Source organism: Chiloscyllium punctatum, chromosome 2 (genome assembly GCF_047496795.1).
Source record: "Chiloscyllium punctatum isolate Juve2018m chromosome 2, sChiPun1.3, whole genome shotgun sequence".
NCBI lineage: Eukaryota > Metazoa > Chordata > Chondrichthyes > Orectolobiformes > Hemiscylliidae > Chiloscyllium > Chiloscyllium punctatum.
Genome location: NC_092740.1, coordinates 72,003,766 through 72,024,916, shown reverse-complemented (window position 1 = coordinate 72,024,916; position 21,151 = coordinate 72,003,766). Strand labels below are relative to the sequence as shown.

The window sequence follows — 21,151 nt, the reverse complement described above, 5'->3', positions numbered from 1 at the left end:
GAGAAAAGCCAATTTTGACAGTATTAGGCAAGAACTTTCGAAAGCTGATGGGGGGGGGGGGGGGGGGGGGGGCAGATGTTCACAGGTAAAGGGACGGCTGCAAAATGGGAAGACTTTAGAAATGAGATAACGAGAATCCAGAGAACGTATATTCTTCTGAGGGTGAAAGGAAAGGCTGGTAGGTATAGGGAATGCTGAATGACTACAGAAATCGGGGGTTTGGTTAAGAAAATGAAGGAAGCATATGTAAGGTATATACAGGATAGATCAAGTGAATCCTGAGAAGAGTATAAAGGCAGTAGGAGTATACTTAATAGGGAAATCAGGAGGGCAAAAAGGGGACATGAGATAGCTTTGGCAAATAGAATTTAGGAGAATCCAAAGGGTTTTTACAAATACATTAAGAGCAAAAGGATAACTAGGGAGAGAATAGGGTCCCTCCAAGCTCAGCAAGGCGGCTATTGTGTGGAGCCGCAAAAGATGGGGGAGATACTAAATGAGTATTTTGCATCAGTATTTACTGTAGACAAGAATATGGAAGATATTGAATGTAGGGAAATAGATGGTGACACCTTGCAAAATGTCCATATAACAGAGGAGGAAGTGCTGGATGTCTTGAAATGCATTAAGGTGGATAAATCCCCAGGACCTGATCAGGTGTACCTGAGAACTCTGTGGAAAGCTAGAGAAGTGATTGCTGGGCCTCTTGCTGAGATATTTGTATCATCAATAGTCACACGTGAGGTGCCGGAAGACTGGAGGTTGGCTAACGTGGTGCCACTGTTTAAGAAGGGTGGTAAGGACAAATCAGGGAATTATAGACCGGTGAGCCTGACGTCGGTGGTGGGCAAGTTGTTGGATGGAATCCTGAGGGATAGGATGTACATGTATTTGGAAAGGCAAGGACTAATTAGGGATCGTCAACATGGCTTTGTGCGTGGGAAATCATGTTCCACAAACTTGACTCAGCTCTTTGAAGAAATAACAAAGAGGATTGATGAGAGCAGAGTGTTGGATGTGAGCTATATGGACTTCAGTAAGGCGTTCAACAAGGTTCCCCATGGGAGACTGATTAGCAAGGTTAGATCTCATGGAATACAGGGAGAGCTGGCCATTTGGATACAGAACTGGCTCAAAGGTAGAAGACAGAGGGTGGTGGTGGAGGATGTCTTTCAGACTGGAGGTCTGTGACCAGTGGAGTGCCACAAGGATCGGTGCTGGGTCCTCTACATTTTGTCATTTACATAACTGATTTGGATGCAAGCATAAGAGGTACAGTTAGTAAGTTTGCAGATGACACCAAAATTGGAGGTGTAGTGGACAGCAAAGGTGGTTACCTCAGATTACAACAGGATCTTGACCAGATGGGCCAACAGGCTGAGAAGTGGCAGATGGAGTTTAATTCAGATAAATGCGAGGTGCTGCATTTTGGGAAAGCAAATCTTACCAGGACTTATACACTTAATGGTAAGGTCCTAAGGAGTGTTACTGAATAATACAGGTTAACAGCTCCTTAAAAGTGGAGTCGCAGGTAGATAGGATAGTGAAGGCGCCGTTTGGTATTCTTTCTTTTATTGGTCAGAGTATTAGAGGTTATGTTGCGACTGTACAGGACATTGGTTAGGCCACTGATGGAATATTGTGTGCAATTCTGGTCTCCTTCCTATCAGGAAGTAGTTGTGAATCTTGAAAGGGTTCAGAAAAGATTTACAAGGATGATGCCAGGATTGGAGGATTTGAGCTATAGGGAGAGGCTGAACATGCTGGGCGTGTTTTCCCTGGAGCGTCAGAGGCTAATAGGTTACCTTATAAAGGTTTACAAAGTTATGAGGGGCATGGATAGGATAAATAGACAAAGTCTTTTCCCTGGGGCCGGGGAGTCCAGAACTAGAGGGCATAGGTTTAGGGTGAGAGGGCAAAGATATAAAAGAGACTTAAGGGGCAACTTTTTCAGACAGAGGGTGGTACGTGTATGGAATGACCTGCCAGAGGAAGTGGTGGAGGCTGGTACAATTATAACAGTTAAAAGGCATTTGGATACTTATATGAATAGGAAGGGTTTGGTGGGAAATGAGCCAGGTGCTGGCAGGTGAGACTAGATTGGATTGGGATATCTGGTCAGCATGGATGGGTTGGACCAAAGGGTCTGTTTCCATGCTGCACATCTCTATGATTACTCTAAGATGTACAAGTAGGACAGTTCAAGAGGGCAGTGTAGAATTAGATCTAGGATGAGGTGGGAGGAGGAGTGATGAGGAAAATGGTGAAATCGACACTAATGCAGTGATGCCATGTGATTGGAGGGTCTCAAGGCGGAAGTGAGGCATTCTTCCTCCAGGTGTCAGGTGGCTATCAAAGGAGCCAAGGCCACCTTGCATATTGACCAGGAGCAATTCCATGCAAGGCTTGACCAGTGCCATTTGCTGTACGGACAAAGGACATGCAGAAATCAGAAGGCTGGAAGTGAACGGATCATCAAATGTGGAATGGGCAGCACCGGTCATATTAGATTGTGATGACAGTCACTTGGCTTTTTTTGAGGATTTTAAACGGTAACCCCACTTTACATAGCTGGATAAATACAAAATCCCGCTCTCAGAGGATTTATACTCAAAGCTGGCAGGATGGTGGTGGTCGCGGGGGATACTGCTGTTCATGAAGCTGGACATGAGCCAATTGTATTTGCAACTGTGGTTAGAATATATACTACAATTAATACCCAGAGGGTTTGTCTCAATATACTGCCACTTAGAGTATCATCAACCTGTGCAATTTTTCAGCAGACAATGAGGAACATTTTACAAAGTCTACCCCAGGTCACCATTTCTCTAGATGATGTGCTAATAGGAAAGACCAATAAAGGAGCATTTAGAGAACTTGGTCATAATCCTTAGATCTTTTCCCCAGGCGATCGTATGCCTTAGAAGGGAAAAAGATGTTCCAGACAGCCCAAGGGATCTTGGCCTACAAACTCAGTCTTGTTGAGTTATACTGTTGGAAGATAAAGTGAGGGCAATCAAAGGTCACTCGGCTCTCATGTTTATACTAGATGTCTTTCCTTGGGCTAGTGAATTATTATGGAAAGTTCAAACATAACGTGGCTTCCACCCTGACATCCTTGTATCAATCCCTCAAAAAAAAAAAAGGATCGGTCTTGGAAGTGGTAATGTAGCCAAGCCACAGCTTTCAGGGAAGTGAAGAAATAGCTATCATCCTCTAAGGTATTGGCACACCATGATCCCAAGTGGGATCTGGTACTGAAATGCAATGCTTTCCAGTATAACATCAGGGTAGCATTGGCTCACAGGTGGCCAAAGGAGAGCAATGCCCAGAAGCGTATGCATCGAGGACTTTGGCTAATGCAGAGCATAAATACACCCAGATACAGAAAGAAGGTTTGGCATATTTTGGAGTCAGGACATTCCACCAAACCTTTACAGACATAATTTTGCAAACAAACCCCTACGAGATCCACTTCGAGGAGGACAAGGCAGTGCCATTCACAGCTTCACGCTGAATTCAGTGTACACAATTACACTGGGAGGCCAAGTAGCGAATGCAGATGCGTTGAGCCACCTCCCGCTGACAGATACACTGCTGGTGGTATCATGACTGGAAAAATCTATAATGGTTTTAAATTTTCTGGATACACTTCCGGTCACAGCTGATAATATCAGACTGTGGACACAAAGATTTGGTCTTGGCAGATGGTGGTATGGGAAACTAAAGACCCAGAGAACTAGATCATAGCATATTATTATGGGGAACAAGAGTGATTTTCCTGATTAAAGGTCCACCACCAGCTACTGGTCGAACTCCACCTGGGATTCCAAAATGAAGATAGGGACAAGAAGTTATGTCTGGTGGCCAGGATTGGATGCAGAAATAACAATGTCAGTGGACAGTGCCCAGACTACTAACAATGACAAAGATTACTGCCAGCACTTCCCCACATTTGTTAAAACAGATGGGTAAGCCCTGGACTCAGTTACACATCGACCAAACAAGTCTTTTCATGGGGTCAATGTTCTTAGTCATTGTGGATGCCCATTCAAAGTGGCTGGACAGAGAATTCATTCATTAAACACAGGGGCAATTATTGAGATATCTTCTGAAATACACAGATACCAGAGTGTGTTGGCCAAGGTGTGCCAACCGGGACGTGGAGTATTTCCAAAAGTGAAATGGCATTTGACATATGAACACAGCTCCACTCCGTCCATCATATAATGGTCTGGCGGAAGGAGCAGTCTAAACTTTGAAGGTAGGCTTAAAGAAACAGCCTACAACTTCATTAGATACCAAACTGCTCTGGTTCCTATTTCATTTTAGGACCACCACTCATGCAACTATAGGGATAGCACCTGCAGAGTTGGGGAGAAGACCCTCCCACCAGGTTAAATCAGATCCTCATGGACCTTTGTGGATGGAGGACGGCATCAGGAATTCCAAAGCAAGACATAAGACTCTGCTAAGCGAAAATGACAGTTCACTACAGGGGGTGAATTTTAGTGTAAGAACCACAGGAATGGCCTGCATGGTAAGAGGCATGGTCTACATGAGGTTAGGTCCAATGACGTATCAAGTTGGGGTAAGTGCAACAGTCCTGAACGAGCACATGGACTACAAAGATACAAACAGGGCAGGATCAAAATGAGCCCCACTCCTCAGAACAGTTGGAAAGGCTGATGGAACATGTGGGTTCTCCCTCTGTCAAGCGCTGAAGAGACAGTAGAATCATATGGACACGGAGATGTTGCTGCCTGACCACCTGATGAACAGAATAAATTTCTTCCAAGATTGTCCAGGCACGAGAGGTGAAACTACTGCACATTACACGCTGCATGTATTCAAGGCAGAGTTGGAGGAATTGAACCAGATGCTATAATGCCCCAGGATGAGTTATAAGATAAAGAACTCGCCCATGTCCTCGGACTTAGAACAAGGATGCAGTGATTGTAACAAGGTCAGCCAGGTGGACTTCATAGAGTATACATTCCCTGTTGGAGCTGTTAACCTGGTCCAATCAAGGAGCACTGGTTGACAGCCAAGAACATGTGCATACTTTGTGTCTTTCACTGTGTCTCACACCTGCACACAAAGAAAAAAAAAGAAAAGAAAAAATATATAAGCAGGAGAGGAGTATTGCTCTCTCAAAAGGACACTGCTTGTCACTGGTTACTTGGGTGTTTTCATATCTTCCTGGTGGTGGAAATTGAATAAAGACTCGTGCACTTTGTGTCTTTCACTGTGTCTCGCACCTACACACACACACCATGGGTGCTGGGGGAAAAATAAGCACTACCGCACTTAGGCGGTAGTGTGGGGGTTAAAATTTAAAAAAAAGAAAGAAAAAAGAAAAAGAGAGAGAAAAAAAAAAGGAGGAATGGGTTACGTTAGAGCCTGGGTGTCCTTGGAGAAGGAGCACAAAATAAAAAAAATAAAGAACATGTGCATACTTTGTGTCTTTCACTGTGTCTCACACCTGCACACAAAGTAAAAAAAAGAAAAGAAAAAAATATAAGCAGGAGAGGAGTATTGCTCTCTCAAAAAGACACTGCTTGTCACTGGTTACTTGGGTGTTTTCATATCTTCCTGGTGGTGGAAATTGAAAAAAAATAGGTGATTCACACAGCATTGCCCTTTGATGTGAAGGGCACTGCAAGAAAAAAAAAGAAAAAGAAGAACATATGCATACTTTGTGTCTTTCACTGTGTCTCACACCTGCACACACACACCATGGGTGCTGGGGAAAAATAAGCAAAGAAAAAAAAGACAAAAAAAAAAGAACATGTGCATTATTTCCCCCTCCAACTCTATTTGGATTTAGTCCCTACCCTCCCCTTCACTGTTTTGATCACACAGCATTACCCTTTGATGTGAAGGGCAGTGCGTGTCACTGGCCACTTGGGTGTTTTTTCATATATTCCTGGTGGTGGAAATTGAATAAAGATTCAAGCACTTTGTGTCTTTCACTGTGTCTCACATCTACACACACACACTCCATGGGTGGTGGAAAAAAAATAAAGAAAAAAAAAGAAAAATATTGTTCCAGAAAAGAAAAAAAAAAGAACATGTGCATTATTTCCCCCTCCAACTCTATTTGGATTTAGTCCCTACCCTCCCCTTCACTGTTTTGATCACACAGCATTGCCCTGTGGTTTGAAGGGCAGTGCTTGTCACTGGCCACTCGGGTGTTTTCCTATCTTCCTGGTGGTGGAAATTGAATAAAGACTCATGCACTTTGTGTCTTTCACTGTGTCTCACACCTGCACACACACACACCATGGGTGCTGAGGGAAAAAAAATAAGCACTACCGCAGTTAGGCGTAGTGTGGGGTTTAAGAAGAAAAGATTTGAAAAAAATATAAACAGTAGTGTCAGAGGTTCGGGCCACTCAGAGCTGGCTCTGAAAAGAAAACAGGAGATTTACCAGGGTGGGCTGTCCTAGAGGTGATCGAAAGAAAAGAAAAAGAACATGTGTCTCAGCATTGCCCTTTGATGTGAAGGGCACTGCTCGTCACTGGCCACCCGGGTGTTTTCCTATTTTCCTGGTGGTGGAAATTGAAGAAAGATTTGTGCACTTTGTGTCTCTCACTGTGTCTCACACCTGCACACACACACACCATGGGTGCTGAGGGAAAAAAAAAATAAGCACTACCGCAGTTAGGCGTAGTGTGGGGTTTAAGGAGAAAAGATTTGAAAAAAATATAAACAGTAGTGTCAGAGGTTCGGGCCACTCAGAGCTGGCTCTGAAAAGAAAACAGGAGATTTACCAGGGTGGGCTGTCCTAGAGGTGATCGAAAGAAAAGAAAAAGAACATGTGTCTCAGCATTGCCCTTTGATGTGAAGGGCACTGCTCGTCACTGGCCACCCGGGTGTTTTCCTATTTTCCTGGTGGTGGAAATTGAAGAAAGATTTGTGCACTTTGTGTCTCTCACTGCGTCTCACACCTGCACACACACACGTGTGCTGGGGAAAAAATAAGCACTACCGCAGTCAGGTGGTAGTGTGGGGGTTTAAGAAAAAAAAAGAAAAGAAAAAGGAAAAAAAAGAATAGGAGTCTCAACACCCTGGAGTTGTTCAGGGAGAGGTGGGCGCCATAGGGAGTGGAGTGCATTATTTCCCCCTCCAATTCTATTTGGATTTAGTCCCTACCCTCCCCTTCACTGTTTTGATCACACAGCATTGCCCTGTGGTTTGAAGGGCAGTGCTTGTCACTGGCCACTCGGGTGTTTTCCTATCTTCCTGGTGGTGGAAATTGAATAAAGACTCGTGCACTTTGTGTCTCTCACTGCGTCTCACACCTGCACACACACACACGTGTGCTGGGGAAAAAAATAAGCACTACCGCAGTCAGGTGGTAGTGTGGGGGTTTAAGAAAAAAAAAGAAAAAGGAAAAAAAAGAATAGGAGTCTCAACACCCTGGAGTTGTTCAGGGAGAGGTGGGCGCCATAGGGAGTGGAGTGCATTATTTCCCCCTCCAACTCGATTTTGAGTTAATCCCTACCCTCCCCTTCACTGTTTGATCACACAGCATTGCTCTTTGATGTGAAGGGCACTGCTTGTCACTGGCCACTCGGGTGTTTCCTTTCTTCCTGGTGGTGGAAATTGAATAATGATTCGTACACCTTGTGTCTCTCAAACCTGCACACACATAACATGGGTGCTGGGGGAAAAAATAAGCACTATTGGAGTTAGGCGGTAGTATGGGGGTTAAAAGTGAGAAAAAAAAAGGAATCTTGGGGGTTCTGTTCATTCTGAGAGCTGTCTCTGAGGGAGCTGGATCAGTGTGTGAAAAAAAAAGAAAAAAAAGAGAACATGAGTCTCTCCCCCTCCAACTCTATTTTGATTTAATCCCTGCCCTCCCCTTCACTGTTTGATCACATAGCATTGCTCTTTGATGTGAAGGGCACTACTTGTCACTGGCTTCTCGGGGGTTTCCTTTCTTCTTGGTGGTGGAAATTTGAATAAAGTTTCATGCACTTTGTCTCTTTCACTGTGTCTCACACCTGCTCACACACAACATGAGTGCTGGGGAAAAATAAGCACTACCGCAATTAGGCTGTAATGTGGGGGTAAAAAGGGGAGAAAAAGAAACAAAAATAAAACAAAATAACAAAAAAGGAACAGGAGTCTCCTCTCCATTTGTGTCAGGGAACTGACTCTATGCTGGCTGGACCACAGTCAGTGTGTAACTGTTGCAGTTGATTTCTGCTTCTCTTTTTGGGGTGGAAACCGGATTCCTGAACTGGCTGAATTATTTAGCCAATTTGTTAACTGGTATTTCTTTAATGAGGACTGATTTCTAAACTCCTGATGCACATAATGTGTTTCAGGTGTGACTTGGTTCTCATTAGGGAATTGTTGTTTCACTGGCTGGTTACAGCCTGTGTTACTCTTTTCTCACTTTTGAGAAAAGGACAATGTTAATTCTTTGGTAGGGCTTAGCCCTTGGACTCTAGTTTTCTTTACTTCTTGTATTTGTCTTCACTTTTGCTTTGGTGTTTGGACTGGGCCATTGTGGAAAACATACAATTTACCAGAGGAACTGTTCCAGTGGGGAGGCCTAGCCCTGGGACTGGGCCTCTGAAGACTGAACACCTATGTGCGCACTGAGAGGTGAGCACTTGCTGTATCCTGGAGTTTTGGAGAAGACCTTGCCTTCAGGAGAGGACCAAAACCCCTGTGAGTTAACTGCATCTTTAAAATGTACTATGTTCCTGTGAATGGCCCTGGCTCTCCAATGGAGGTGCCAGGACTCCATGAAGACTGAACACCTGTGTGCTGTGGGGTGTGCATTTGCTGTCTTTGGGAGTAGACTCTGCCATTGGTTATGAACCCTGCTTTTAGCAGTGGACTCCACTTCTAACAATGCACGTCGTAAACTGGAGTGGACTGTATATTTTTTAAAGACTATTTAGACTGCGTGTGCGCCAGAAAGGACAGTTTGTACACAATTAACTCTACCATATTTCTTGTTGGGTTATCACCTGCACTGTCTTAAGACTATAAGACCATAAGACATAGGAGTGGAAGTAAGGCCATTCGGCCCATCGAGTCCACTCCGCCATTCAATCATGGCTGATGCGCATTTCAGCTCCACTTGCCAGCGTTCTCCCCGTAGCCCTTAATTCCTCTAGACAACAAGAACCTATCAATCTCGGCCTTGAAGACATTTAGCGTCCCGGCTTCCACTGCACTCCGTGGCAATGAATTCCACAGGCCCACCACTCTCTGGCTGAAGAAATGTCTCCGCATTTCCGTTCTGAAATGACCCCCTCTAATTCTAAGGCTGTGTCCACGGGTCCTAGTCTCCTCGCCTAACAGAAACAATTTTCTAGCATCCACCTTTTCAAAGCCATGTATTATTTTGTACGTCTCTATTAGATCTCCCCTTAATCTTCTAAACTCCAACGAATACAATCCCAGTATCCTCAGCCGTTCCTCATATGCTAGACCTGTCATTCCAGGGATCATCCGTGTGAATCTCCGCTGGACACGTTCCAGTGCCAGTATGTCCTTCCTGAGATGTGGGGACCAAAACTGGACACAGTACTCCAAATGGGGCCTAACCAGAGCTTTATAAAGTCTTAGTAGTACATCTCTGCTTTTATATTCCAACCCTCTTGAGATAAGAGACAACATTGCATTCGCTTTCTTAATCACAGACTCAACCTGCATGTTTACCTTTAGAGAATCCTCGACTAGCACTCCCAGATCCCTTTGTGCTTTGGCTTTATTAAGTTTCTCACCATTTAGAAAGTAGTCCATTCCTATATTCTTTTTGCCAAAGTGCAAGACCTCGCACTTGCTCACGTTAAATTCCATCAGCCATTTCCTGGACCACTCTCCCAACCTGTCTAGATCCTTCTGTAGCCTCCCCACTTCCTCAGTACTACCTGCCTGTCTACCTAACTTTGTATCATCGGCAAACTTCGCTAGAATGCCCCCGGTTCCCTCATCCAAATCATTAATATATAATGCGAACAGCTGTGGCCCCAGCACCGAACCCTGCGGGACACCGCTCGTCACCGGCTGCCATTCTGAAAAAGAACCTTTTATCCCAACTCTCTGCCTTCTGTTAGATAGCCAATCCTCAATCCATCCCAGCAGCTCACCTCGAACACCATGGGCCCTCACCTTGCTCAGCAGTCTCCCGTGTGGCACCTTATCAAAGGCCTTTTGAAAGTCCAGATAGACCACATCCACTGGGTTCCCCTGGTCTAACCTACTTGTTACCTCTTCAAAAAATTCCAACAGGTTTGTCAGGCATGACCTCCCTTTACTAAATCCATGTTGACTTGTTCTAATCAGACTCTGCTCTTCCAAGAATTTAGAAACCTCATCCTTAATGATGGATTCTAGAATTTTACCAACAACCGAGGTTAAGCTGATTGGCCTATAATTTTCCATCTTTTGCCTTGATCCTTTCTTGAACAAGGGGGTTACTACAGCCATCTTCCAATCGTCCGGGACCTTTCCTGACTCCAGTGACTCTTGAAAGATCTCAACCAATGCCTCTGCTATTTCCTCAGCAACCTCTCTCAGAACTCTAGGGTGTATCCCATCGGGGCCAGGAGATTTATCAATTTTAAGACTTTTTAACTTTTCTAGCACTCTCTCTTTCGTAATGGCAACCATACTCAACTCAGCCCCGTGACACCCTTTAATTTTTGGGATATTACTCCTGTCTTCCACTGTGAAAACTGACGCAAAGTACTTGTTAAGTTCTCCTGCTATTTCCTTATCTCCCATCACTAGGCTCTTGTGTCTTGTGTCCCTCTGGGTGTGGCAGGCCTTACTGTGAGCTGGGAAGGTCATGGGTTGTCCTGAAAGCTGTTACCCAGAGAGCCGGAGGGTGGGTAGGCCATCCTGTGAACCTGAAGGATGGTAGGTTGTCCCGAATGCTGGAGGGTGGGTAGGCCACCCTGATGCCAGTCGCCCCGAGAGCCAGATGGTGGGTAAGGCCGTTCTGAGCGCTGTTGTCCCGAGAAGGGGTGATCGGGACGGGCAGTCCTAGAGGTGGTTGGAAGGTATGTCAGAGCAGCTGAGAGCCACAAGGTGCGTAGGGTCAGGCTGAGATCCGGAAGGCTTGTGGGCTGCCCTGCATGCTGTCGTCCCTGGGGGAAAGGAGACAGGCTGTCCTAGAGGTGGCCGGAAGGTGTGTCAGGGCAGTCCACGGGCCAGATGGCACATCGGGGTGGGTGAGAGCCTAACAGTATGTAGGGGCAGACAGAGAGCCGGAAGATGGGTAGGCCATCCTCAGTGCTCTCACCCCAGGCGGGTACTGGGACTGGCTGTCCTAGAGGTGGTCGAAAGGTGCAGAGGGTGGTTAGTGAAGCCAGAAGGTGGGTAGGCCTTCCTGACCACTGACACCCCGGGCGGGTACTGGGGCTGGCTGTCCTAGAGGTGGTCGAAAGGTGTGTCAGGGCGGACCAAGAGCTGGAAGGGGCACGGGGTGGACCAAGAGCTGGAGGGTGTGTAGGGGCGGGCTGTCTTAGAGTGGCCGAAAGGTGGGAGGGACAGGGGCTTGCTGGGTCTGTATTGTATGCACCTATTTATGTAACTGGATTGTCCTTTTTTATGTACAAATGTCATTGTTGTTATCTTGTAATGTTTGAAAGTGGGATTTGAGGTTTGTCCTCACTTCCCTGTAAACTGGTTGGACGGTAGGTTTTGGAGCCTGGCTTTGCTGCTCCTTTTCTTGTAAAATTGCTGTTTATTTGTATACAGCTGTAAATGTTAACTGTTTTTTGAAAACTGTTTTGTAACGGTTTAATAAAATGAGAAAAAAAAAGAACATGAGTCTCCTCTCAATTTGTGTCAGGGAACTGACTCTGTGCTGGCTGGACCACAGTCAGTGTGCTACTAAAAAAATTGAAAATAAAAACATGAGTCTCTTTCCCCTTTTCTGTGGTTAATGTCAGAGCCCAGATGTCTCTGGAGAAGGAGCACAGAGTATCCACCAACACCCTTCAGGTGTTCAGGGAGAGGTGGGCGCCGCTGGGAGTGAAGTGTATTATTTCCCCATCCAATTCTATTTTGATTTAATCCCTGCCCTCCCCTTCACTGTTTTGATCACACAGCAATGTCCTCTGAGAAGGGCACTGGTGGTCACTGGCCACTTGGGTGTTTCCTTTCTTCCTGGTGGTGGAAATTGAATAAAGATTTGTACACCTGATGTCTTTCACAGTATCTCATAGCTGTACACACATAACAAAGAAAAAAAAAACAGGAGTGTCTGAGGTTCTGTTTACACAGAGCTGGATCAGTGTGAGTGAAGGGCTCTGCTCTTAAAAAAGTTTTTAAAAATTACAGGAATCTCCATCTGCACACACACGACATGGGTGCTGGGGAAAATTAAGCACTACCGCTGTCTGGTGGTAGTGTGGGGGAGAAGATTTAAAAAAAAGGAAAAAACAACAGGAGTCTCAGACAAGTTGGATCAGTGTCAAGGACTTTCCATGTGTAAATAAAGGATGACTTGGTTACAGGATACTGGCCTCTGTGGAATTATTTCATTCTCCTCCACAGAATTACTTCTCTTCTTCCCCTTCCCTCCCCAAAAAAGCATAATTCCTCAGCGAACCACTTCCATAACACTGCTCATGTGTAATTTACCCCAAAAAAGGGATATGAAAATAGTTTCTGTGACTTTCCCCTCCACGATCATTCTTTGGCACCCTTTTAGCATGATTAGTTTGACTCTAAGTCTACTATGCAAACTTAAACCATTGAAGCACACCACCAGATTTTCTTGCAAGAAATTCCTTATTCAAGTAAAATTAACTGCATTGCTAAATTTAAAAAAAAAAGCAAGGAACTTTAGATGCTAGAAATCAGAAACAAAACTAGGAAGTGCAGAGAAACTCAGCAGGTCTGGCAGCATCTGTGAACAGAAAGCAGAGTTAATGTTCAAGTCCAGTCACCCTTCTTCTGAAGGACATAGCTGCACCCAAAATGTTGACTCTGCTTTCTCTCCATAAATGCTGCCAGACCTGGAGAGTAACTTTAGCAATTTCTGTTTTTTGTAACCAAAGTGTTAAATTATATTGTCACTTAGTTCAAAACAGAGAAAGACAAGGAATCAGAAAATCAAACAAGTGATGGAAATGCATATTCAGTCTACCAATATTTGAAAATAAAAATGACAGTTATATACTTTTGTCATAAACCTTTGTTCCAATTAGCAAGTAAAAGATAATAAAGCCACTTCACAGGACTCAGTAAAAATGAAGGAAATGGAGTAAGAATAGGAATGAGATATGCATTGGTAGTGGAATCACTAACATGGTCCCGCAAAACCCTACAAAGATTCCAACCCTTTTACTCAGCTTCACCACTTCACCATGGTTTACACTCTGATAAACACATTTCAAAAAGCGGTAAACTTTAGGCTAGTTAGCCTAACATCTGTCAAAGAAACGATGAGAATCTATTGTCAATGAGGTTATAGCACAGTACCTTGAAAATAATAACAGGATCAAACAGAGCAGACGTGTGAGAAAGGGAAATAGTGTTGAACTAATTTAGTGTCTTTGATACAGCAACAGACAAGGTGGATAAAGGATGGAGAGGCATTGACCCAGTATTATTGCTACACTATTAATCCAGAAGGTCAGCTAATGTCTTGGTCCCAGGTTCAAATCCTGCCATGGTAGATAGAATTTGAATTCAAGAAAACAAAATCTGGAATTAAGAACCTATTGATGACCATGAAACCACTGTAAGAAAAACCTCTCTGGTTCATTAAATATCATTCGGGAAGGAAATCTGCCATCCTCACTTGGCCTGGCCTAGCCTACATGGGACTCTAGACTTACAGCAATGAGGCGGTCTCTCAAATGGCCTAGCAAGTCATTCAATTGTACCAGTTGCTGCAAAGTCTCAAAGAAATTAAACTGGATCTATCACCTGGCATGCCCTAGGTACCAAAAGGACAATGGCAGAAACAGCCCTGCAAGAAAACCTCTGCTCATTACCCTGTACCATCCTCCCTCAGCTGATGAATCGGTACTCCTCCATGTTGAGCAACACTTAGAGGCAGCCCTGAACATTGAAAGGGCAGAAAATGTACTCTGGGTTAGGAATTTCAATCACCAACAGTCACTCGATAGCAGTATTACCAATAGAGCTGGTTGGGTCTGAAAGGTTATAGCTGCTAAACTGGATCTTCAGCAGATGGTGAGGGAACCAACATCCTTACTAACCTGCTAGCTGTAGATGCATCTGTCCATGTTCGTATCGGTAAGAGCGACCACCACACAGTCCTTGTGAAGACAAAGTCCTGCCTTTATGAGGCGCTGTGGGCCATCAACAGCAGAATTGTACTCAAGCACAATGTGTACCCTCATGGTCAGCATATACCCCACTCAACCACAACCAACAAGCCAGGGGATCAAGTCTAGCTCAATGGAGAGTGCAGGAGGGCATGCCAGAAGCAGCACAAGGCATACCCGAAAATAAGGTGCCAACCCAATGAAGCTACCAAACAGGATTACTTGCATACCAAACAGCATAAGCAGAGAGTGATAGAGCTAAGTGATCCTGCAATCAACCTTGGATCAGATCCAAGCTCTGCAGTCCTGTCACATCCAGTTGTGAATGGTGGTAGACAATTGAACAACTCACTGGGGGAGACTGCTCCACAAATATCTCCATCCTCAATGATCATATCAGTGCAAAAGAGAAGGCTGAAGCTCTCACAGCAATCTTCAGCCAGAAATGCCAAGTGGATGATGCAATGGTCCCCAGCATTACAGATAACAGTCTTCAGCCAATTCAATTCACTCCATGCGAGATCAAGAAATGGTTGCAGACGCTGGATATTGCAAAGACTATGGGCCATAGCAACATTTCAGCAATAGTATTAAAGGCTTGTGCTCCAGACCTAGCCAAGTTCTTCCAGTAGTTAGAACACTGGCATCTATTTGATAATGTGAAAAATTGCCCAGGTATGTTCTGTACATAAAAAGCAGAACAAATCCAATTCAGCCAAATTATCACCCCATCAGTTTACTCTCAATCATCAGTAAAGTGAAGTGATGGAAGGTATCATCAGTGATGTCAGCAATAACCTGCTCAATGATGTCCAGTTTGGGTTCCGTCAAGGCCTTTCAGCTCTTCAGCCTGTCATCCTTACAGACTTGGTTCAAACATGGAAAAAAAAGTTGAATCCTAGAGGTGAAGTGAGTGACAGCCCTTGACATCAAGGTTGTATTTGACCAAGTCTGGCATCAAAGAGCCCTAGCAAAACTGGAAACAACTGGTATCAGGGAGCAAACACTCTGTAGTTGGAGTCATACCTGACACATAGGAAGATGGATGTGGTTGTTGGAGATCAGTCATCTTAGCTCCAAGACATCTCTGCAGAGGATCCTCAGTGCAGTGTCCAAATGCCCAACCATCTTCAGCTGCTCAATGACCTTCCCTCCCCCACCATAAGATCAGAGGTGGGATGTTCACCAATGATTGCGCAATGTTCAGCAGCATTCATGACTCCTCAGATACTGAAGCAGTCCTTGCTCAAATGCAACAAGAGTTGGACAAGTGGCAAGTAACATTTGTGCCACACAAATGCCAGGTTATGACCATCAGCAACAAGAGACAATCTAACCACCGCCCCTTGACATTCAATGGCTTTACTATCACTGAATTCTCCCCTACCAACATCCAGGAGGTTATCATTGAGCAGAAACTCAACTAGACTCATCGCATAAACACAGTGGTCACACACGAGCAGATAAAAGGCTAGGTATACTGCAGCAAGTGACTCACCTCCTGACTCCCCAGAGTCTGTCCATGATATACAAGGCACAAATAGGGAGTGTAATGGAATACTCCCGACTTGCCTGGATGTGTACAGCTCTAATAACACTCCAGAAGCGTGACGCTATCCAGGATAAAGCAATCTGCTTGACTGGCACTACATCCACAAGCAACCACGCCCCCTACTACTGATGCTCAGTAGCAGCAGTATGTACTATCCCAAAATGCACTGCAGAAGTTCACCAAAGATCCTTACACAGCACCTTTCAAACCCACGACTATTTCCATCTAGAAGGACAAGGGCAGCAGATATATGGGAACACCATCAGCCTCAAGTACCCCTCCAAGACTTGGAAATATACCACAGTTCCTTAACTGTTGCTGTGTCAAATCTTAGAATTTCCTCCCCAGTGGCATTATGTATCAAGGTGCAGCAGCTCACCACCACCTTCTCACGAGCAACTAGGGACAGGCAATAAATGCTGGTCCACATCCCATAAAGGAACCTGTAGGTGTAGTGTAATTGGATTTCTAAAAGACATCTGATAAAGTGCCACATTACACGTGAATACATAAAAATTAGTTCTTAGCTTAAGAGATGACATACTAACTAACCAATCCCTTGGTACTAACGAAAAGAGATAAATCAGGGATAAAAGAATATTTTTCAGATTGACAAGCTAGAACTATTGGGAGAACTTACACAGGAATCAATGCCGCAACTCAACTATTTACAATCAATGATTTGTGTGCTGGGACTGAATGCATGGTAACAAAAATTTGTCTATAACCCCAATTAGATAAGAAATTAAGTTATCAAGAAAAGGTATTGTCAGCAAAGGGACATAGATAGGGTTATGTGAGTGGACAGAAACCTGGAAGATGGGAGCATAACATTAGAAAATGTGAACTTTGTCCTCATCCAGTCTGACCTACATGTGATTCTAGACCCACAACATTGAGATTGTCCCTTAACTGCTCTATGAAATGCCCAAAGCCACTCAATTCAAAGAAGTGGCAGCAAAAATGAAAAATGCTTCAGCAAAAAGAAAGCAAACAACCAGTATATTATTTAAATTGAAAGATTTTGCAGAACAGAAGTAAAGCAGGATCAGGATGACTTGGTACACAAGTTAAAAAAAAGTTAGTTTGGAAGTCAGCAAGTGATTAGGAAGGAAAATTAATTTTAGTGTTTATTACAAGGGAAATGGAATTTAGCAGTATAACCCGACCTAAGATTTTTATGAGACCTTTTCTGGAGTACTGTATACAATTCTGGTCTCCTTATTTGATAAAGAGTATAACTGTTAGAAGCAATTGACAAACCATTCAATCAATGCATTGCTGGAATGAAGGACTTAATGTCGGAGGAAAAGTTGAACAAGTTGAATCTTTAGCAATTGGAATTTAGACAAACTAGAGGCGATCTTATTGAATAATACAAGATCCATGGGTGACTTGACCATGTAGATTATTCGAGGAAGTTTCCCCTTGTAGGGGAGACTAGAACTTGGGGCACAGTTTAAGAATAAAAGGTGTCGTTTTTAAGTCTGAGACAAGGAGGAAGATTTAGTTCAGAGGAACGTTAATCTATGGAATTCTCATCACCTAAAATGTGGAATTTAGGTTATTGAATTTATTAAGACTGAGTTAGATAGATTGATAGTCAAGAATTAGGAAGTTGAGATCCCAATCAGATCAGCCATGATCTTCCTAAATGGCAAATGCTCAAATGGCCCAAAGGCCAGCTTGCAAGTTCTAAATCAGTCTTTTTTCCTTCATCTAAGATTTTTGTTTAAGCATGAAAGAAAAGCTGATGACCACAGGTCTGCCATATTTCCATGTCTCCACTGCACCAGTAAAATGCTTTACCCTTTCTTCATCAAGAGAATCAGTCCTTCAAAAGGATGTCCTCTATTTCAGAAGAGGAGTCCACAACTAAAATTAATACTAAATCACTTTTTTGAGGTGTAAAATTTTTGCTTCCATTTGTGTTATGTTCTGTTCAGTTAGGAAAATATATGGATTAGCATCTCTACCTACAAGAGATGATGAGAATGCAACTTCTGAACTTAAGCAAGACCATCAGCTGCACTACTTCTGGATGTCTCAACAAGCAAATTTTGGAAAGGGAAGTCTGCTACAAGTGCCACTTATGAAGTCATCCCTTGCCAGTAGTGCAGAATACTCTGTCAATGCCTCACTTGCAGGCCTGAAATGTGTTTTGGAGCTTCTGAAACCAGATTACAATCACAAATTCCTCCCCAAACTGCTAAAACAAATACAGTAATCATTCTGAAAAACTTACTACTATCACATGTGTAACAGCTGCTAAGGTGCCATCTCCTGCCATTAGTGTTCGAAGTAGTACTCCATTAGTACAAAATGTTAACAGTGTCTTTGGGGAAACCCTAAAACAAACAAAATAAGTTTGATTTAGAAAGCTGAAATGCCAGAAGCACTGTTATGCTTAGCAGCTTCTTTCATTATACCTGCTCTCCAGTCGAATCTGATAACCAATAGTCTGCCCAATCTTCTCACCCCGCTCTGCAGCAACCCTTTCTGCTACAGCAATAGCTGCAAGTCGCCTAGGTTGGGTACAGAATATACGACAAGGTATTCCATACTTGTAACAGTCATCAAGAAGGAACTGGGGAATCTGAAAAATAATGCAATGAAGAGTGAACACAGTCTCATAATTAAGCAAAGACCCAATAAAGTAATGGCACTACTGTAAAGTAGTTGGAAATTTTAAAAATATTGTGTCCTTGACTTTATATTCTGTGATCATGAGTTTCACTGTTGTATGTTTTCCAAGAAGCTAAAAGTTTCAAACTAACATTAAAACAAAACACTTTAAAATTAGATTAGATTCCCTACAGTGTGGAAACAGGCCCTTCAGCCCAACCAGTCCACACCGACCCTCCGAAGAGTAACCCACCCAGACCCATTTCCCTCTGACTAATGTATCTAACGCTATGGGCAGTTTAACATGGCCAATTCACCTAACCTGCACATCTTTGGACTGTGGGAGGAAACCGGAGCACCTGGAGGAAACCCACACAGACACGAGGAGAATGTGCAAACTCCACATAGACAGTCACCCAAGGCTGGAATTGAACCTGGGACCCTGGCACTGTGAGGCTGCAGTGCTAACCACTGTGCCATCGTGCCGCCCCAAATACCAACTGCTAAACCTTTTGTTTTAAACATTAAAATCAACCGATACTGATCTAATTGGAAATAAGAACTAGCTATGAACAGGAGTAAACACATTACCAGCAAAGTCAAATCTACAATGTTGTTCTTAAATCAAGAACTAGATATTATACACCCTGAAACAAAAACACCGGACCTGAAACATTAACTTCGATTTCTCGTCACAGATGCGATCACATCTGCTGAGCTTTTTCCAGCAATTTCTGTTTTTGTTTCTGAGTTACAACATCCACAGTTCTTTCAGGTTTTATTACTTACCCTGCTGGATATGTTTTCAGCAGGACAATATATAAAATAAGGAGGTTCCTCAGCCCATGCTGTTCACATCTACCACGAAACTCACCCCATAACAGAGACTGGCTGGATACTTAAAGCAGCAGCCAACACACCATATGTAAATGAATAATTAAGGGTTAACTGACCTGATCAAAAGCTCAACTGACCCCAATAATACCCTGCCCAATAGTATTATAATTAGTGAGAACAGGCAGGCATAGTGGGCAGTCTTTTCTTTTAAAATATAAGTTTTAAAAGTGCAAGAAAGTGAGGGCTACTCTCTTCAGATGGTGCCATATGGGCATCAGCTGCACCAGCTCAGAAGATGCCTACCTAACTTTTTCACAGCATGGATTTCAAAGCCTACCCTTGAAACCCCTTCCCAAAATGGCACAACCTTCCTTGGCCTAAGTTCTTTATTTACCGTGATCAAGGGATAGATTTAACCTTCATGCTGGGACAAGTAGCTACAAATTAAAGGAACACACCTGCGTGGTTTTTCCAGATCCTGTTTCTCCAACTATTAAAATCACTCTGTTCTCTTTTATGATTTTCACTATTTCATCCCGCTTTTCAAAAACTGGAAGCGACTGCCGAAAGGCATCCAATTCAGAATCTCCACGTTTTGGTGGTACTTGAGGAATACCATTATTGAGTCTACCACTGGTCTTATTCATCTCTCTGTTGTTTTCTAGGAGGGCAAAAACATGGTACCAACTGAAGCACAGTTTGAAAATCAACACGATAACTAAAAAAACAGTACAATCAAGATAATTACAATGTATCTCACAAAAAGTGACAGACTTGATCAAAATAAAATTAGTGTTTAGGTTAAGTCAAAACAAATGCTAGAAATACTCAGCAGGTCTGGCAGAATTTGTGCAGACAGAAACAAGAGTTAACTACCTGCTTGCCTCTCCACACATCCTGCCAGAACTGCTGGGTATTTCCAGATTTTATTTCAAATTTCCAGAATATATGGGATTATGCTGTTGTTCATATTTTTAATTTCTGGACCACTAACAGAGACTGATGCTGATTGCACATAATGTCAAGGCTTCTACGCATGCTTGTCCTCAGCCTTTGGTGAGCTAATGCCCAATGACTGGTATTCGTTGGCAAGCAAATACAACAGTAGTTGAACTGTTGCCATTATGAAAAGTTATCGTTAATATTAAAAATTTTCCAAATCTATAAATGCCATAAATTTAATTCCAATTGACAAAATAAATTTTGACAGTCTTCCAAAACCCATACAACACTTTAAAAATACTTTGCCTAAGTAGTGTGAAATGTTTCAAAAGCTAAGGACAGCTTTGAGTGGATTGTCAGTAAATTTCTAAAAACAAACAAAATATCAAGTGTACATTTTTAAAAACAGAAATATGTCTTAACTTACAGCTTTAGATCATGCTTTTCCAATCAAGAAAAAAAATTAAACAGCAAGAACCCATGATTTTAAATAATGGTAATTAGAAATTTAAGTAACATTGATGCATTTTTAAATCCAATAACTTCAGAATGCCAGCCCTGAGACAACCCCATGTCCACCTGCTAGTGTAGGTCTCTGAAGAGTTGACCAACTTAATTTGAATATTTTCTGGCATTTTTAAAATGCCTGTCAAATAGGGATATTGCCTCCCTCCAAACTAAGTAGTAATATAGAAACAAAAACAGAAGTTACTAGAAAGACTCAGCAGATCTCACAGCATCTGTGAAGAGAAATCAGTGTTAACATTTTGGATCCAGTGACCCTTCCTCAGAACTGACAAAGGGTCACTGGACCCAAAACGTTAACTCTGATTTCTCTTCACAGATGCTGCCAGACCTGCTAAACCTTTCCAGCAACTTCTGCTTTTGTTTCTGATTTACTGCATCCACAGTT

At 43.2% G+C, this 21,151-nt stretch overlaps 1 protein-coding gene across 7 annotated transcripts in view; it reads right to left on the bottom strand.

Moving 5' to 3' along the window:
• Window positions 1-21,151, bottom strand: part of ythdc2 (YTH domain containing 2) — a 153,289-nt gene that overhangs the window by 123,915 nt on the left and 8,223 nt on the right. For all 7 annotated transcript variants that reach the window (XM_072583916.1, XM_072583964.1, XM_072583906.1 and 4 more), the window contains exons 5-7: window positions 19,755-19,957; window positions 18,264-18,430; window positions 18,080-18,182 (exon numbers count right to left, since the gene is read on the bottom strand). In XM_072583916.1, coding sequence (XP_072440017.1) covers window positions 18,080-18,182; window positions 18,264-18,430; window positions 19,755-19,957 — 473 coding nt within the window. The remainder of the gene's footprint in view (window positions 1-18,079; window positions 18,183-18,263; window positions 18,431-19,754; window positions 19,958-21,151) is intronic.